The sequence below is a fragment of the Nematolebias whitei genome, chromosome 14 (assembly GCF_014905685.2).
Source record: "Nematolebias whitei isolate Nwh7 chromosome 14, NemWhi1, whole genome shotgun sequence".
NCBI lineage: Eukaryota > Metazoa > Chordata > Actinopteri > Cyprinodontiformes > Rivulidae > Nematolebias > Nematolebias whitei.
This window is the reverse complement of record NC_056511.1, coordinates 5183886-5186562: the sequence shown is the minus strand read 5'-3', so window position 1 is coordinate 5186562 and position 2677 is coordinate 5183886. Positions and strand designations below refer to the sequence as shown.

The 2677-nt window shown below is 47.9% G+C and overlaps 1 protein-coding gene across 1 annotated transcript in view; it reads right to left on the bottom strand.

The window, feature by feature from the left end:
- The window catches only part of gtf2ird1 (GTF2I repeat domain containing 1), a 42501-nt gene that overhangs the window by 1753 nt on the left and 38071 nt on the right, over window positions 1-2677 (bottom strand). Inside the window, exon 24 of the mRNA XM_037688216.1 lies at window positions 153-345. Within this exon, the coding sequence (XP_037544144.1) occupies window positions 153-345 (193 nt within the window). The remainder of the gene's footprint in view (window positions 1-152; window positions 346-2677) is intronic.

Below are 2677 nucleotides of genomic sequence, written 5' to 3'. Positions count from 1 at the left end.
AGGTCTTGAAGGGGCTTCAGGTCGTGAAGCGCATTCAGGTCGTGAAGCGCATTCAGGTCGTGAAGCGGCTTCAGATCGTGAAGCGGCTTCAGATCGTGAAGCGGCTTCAGATCGTGAAGCGGCTTCAGGTCGTGAACGGCGTGTGAACTCACTGCAGCTGGCTCTTGATGCTGAACGCGACTTCATCTGCAGCTTGGAGGATCTTCTCCAGACACACGATGTCGTAGGTGTTGGGGTTCCTGAAGGGGACGTCGTCTGGAAGCCCGCTGACCTCCACAGACTCCGGACTGCCGCGGATCAGTTTGTACGGAACCACGACGGAGCGGTCCAACCCCAGAGCTTCGCCTGAAAAAACAAAATAAAAAATAAAAAACAGGCAGTTTCTGTCACTTTCCCTGTGAAACTAGACGAGGACACATTTGTTGGTGGAGAATCTCCAAACGTCTCTGAAATAACTCGACACTGACAAAAGAATCAGAAACTGACTGCAAATCAATTAAAGGTCACTTCAGAACAGTCCAGGTTTGGTTCTGAGACCTTCTTGGTTTCTGGGTCATCACCTGCTGATGGACCCACGATCGTCCACTGAGCTTCCTGACATTAGTCTCCAGAACATCTGGATAGTCTTCAGGTTTCCTTGTTCCCTGCACAGATCCAGATGCAGCAAAGCGTCCCCAGAACAGAACCGAACCTCCTCCATGTTCCGCTGTAGGTACCGTGTTCTGGTCCTGGTTTCAGTTTGGGTCTGTGGACACAGAGCTGACGGGTCTCGTGTCCAAAAAGCTCCGGTTTTGTCTCCCAGAAGGTTTCGGTCTTCTCAACAAACTCCAGTCTTTCGGTCTCATCACTTGTTGTCCTCCATGGACGTCTTCTATAAAGTCCACTTTGTCTGACGGTGTGATCTCACACTGATGACCTTTGACCTTAGAGTTCACCTCTAATCTCTTTAAAAGTTGTTCTGGGGTCTTTGGTTACCGTTCATATCATCCGTCTCTTCAGTTTGACACCAGTTGTCCTCTTGTGGACACGTCTTCAGTCCTGCGGACCGTAAACTTCTCCTGAGACACTCTGTCCTCAGCTTCCTGTCCTCCATGTTCAGTGTGTTACACACCACGATACCAAACAGTCCTGTGACTACCTGTCCCATTTTAAACAGGCAGACTAATGGAATGAAGACGCCTGTTGGACACAACATAGTCTGACCTGTCCCTGTGGTCACTTTAGTTTCAGTCTAAGTCTAATTTCATGAGTTTGTTTTTATAAAGACTGATTTCCATCAGCTGGATTTTAAAAATAGTTTTCTGCATTACTTTTGTCAGTTTCGGGTAATTTCAGTGAGCTCTGTGTGGTTCTCTTGCTTTAACAAAAAGGTCCAATCGCATTTATCTGTCTGTAAATAAAGTCGAAACTCGTTTCCTTCACTGGCATCGACCTGAAACGGCTGCGGGACGAGCAGCTTTCTTCACTGAAGTGAAACATGAGCTGCTCATCGTGTGACAGCGAGCTGATGAGCAGTGACCAGAAACATCAATATTCAGATATTTATTGATGGGACAGTTTAGGATGTAATTAGAAGCTCGTTAGCAGCGGACAGAAACGGGGCTCCAGCTCTGAACTGCTGCCGTCAGCGTCCCTTCTTGGTTTTGGAGACAACAAAAGGAAACATGGAGGGTTTTAATCAGAGGTGGCCAAAAGGTCAAGGGTCGCCCTGATGGAGCTGGGCGACTCTCCTGCAGATACGAGTGTCTGTTTTCTTTGAGCTGCACAGCTCGGCTTCAGGGGACGGACTGTGGGAGACAGCTTGAAGGAAAAACAGAAAAGCTTTTGGAAATTCTTGAAACATGTGGACGCAGGTGCTGCTGACGTCACGTGCGCTGCAGTATGGCAGCACTGACGGGAGCTCCGCTTCGACTAGTTCTTTTTTTGGTTTCTGTTTTTGTTTAAACTTTTTCCGTGCCTACACTGCACACCCACACTACGGGTAGGACTGCGACACACTTGTGGAGTTTTCTGTGTCGCTGCCTTGCCATCCTGCCATCGTGATTCAGTTCCCGGCCCCCTTCCAGCCACGGGCTCCGCCCTGTCATGGCGGCGTCTCCATGATCCTCCATCTGTCTGCACGAACTGAACTCTACGGAACAGTTTGGTTCCGCGGGGAAACCTTGGATGTTTTGTGTCTGCTGGACCTGGTTCTGGAGGGTCAATTGTTGCAGTCTTAATATCATCATGTTGCTAACAGAACATGTTGCTAACAGAACCACACTGCTAACAGAACCATGGTGCTAACAGTACCGTGATGCTAACAGTACCATGATGCTAACAGAACATGTTGCTAACAGAACATGTTGCTAACAGAACCACACTGCTAACAGAACCATGGTGCTAACAGTACCATGATGCTAACAGAACATGTTGCTAACAGAACATGGTGCTAACAGAACCATGGTGCTAACAGTACCATGGTGCTAACAGTACCATGATGCTAAAAGAACATGTTGCTAACAGAACCACACTGCTAACAGTACCATGATGCTAACAGAACATGTTGCTAACAGAACCACACTGCTAAAAGTACCATGGTGCTAACAGAACATGTTGCTAACAGAACCACATAGCTAACAGAACCATGATGCTAACAGAACATGTTGCTAACAGAACCACACTGCTAACAGAACCA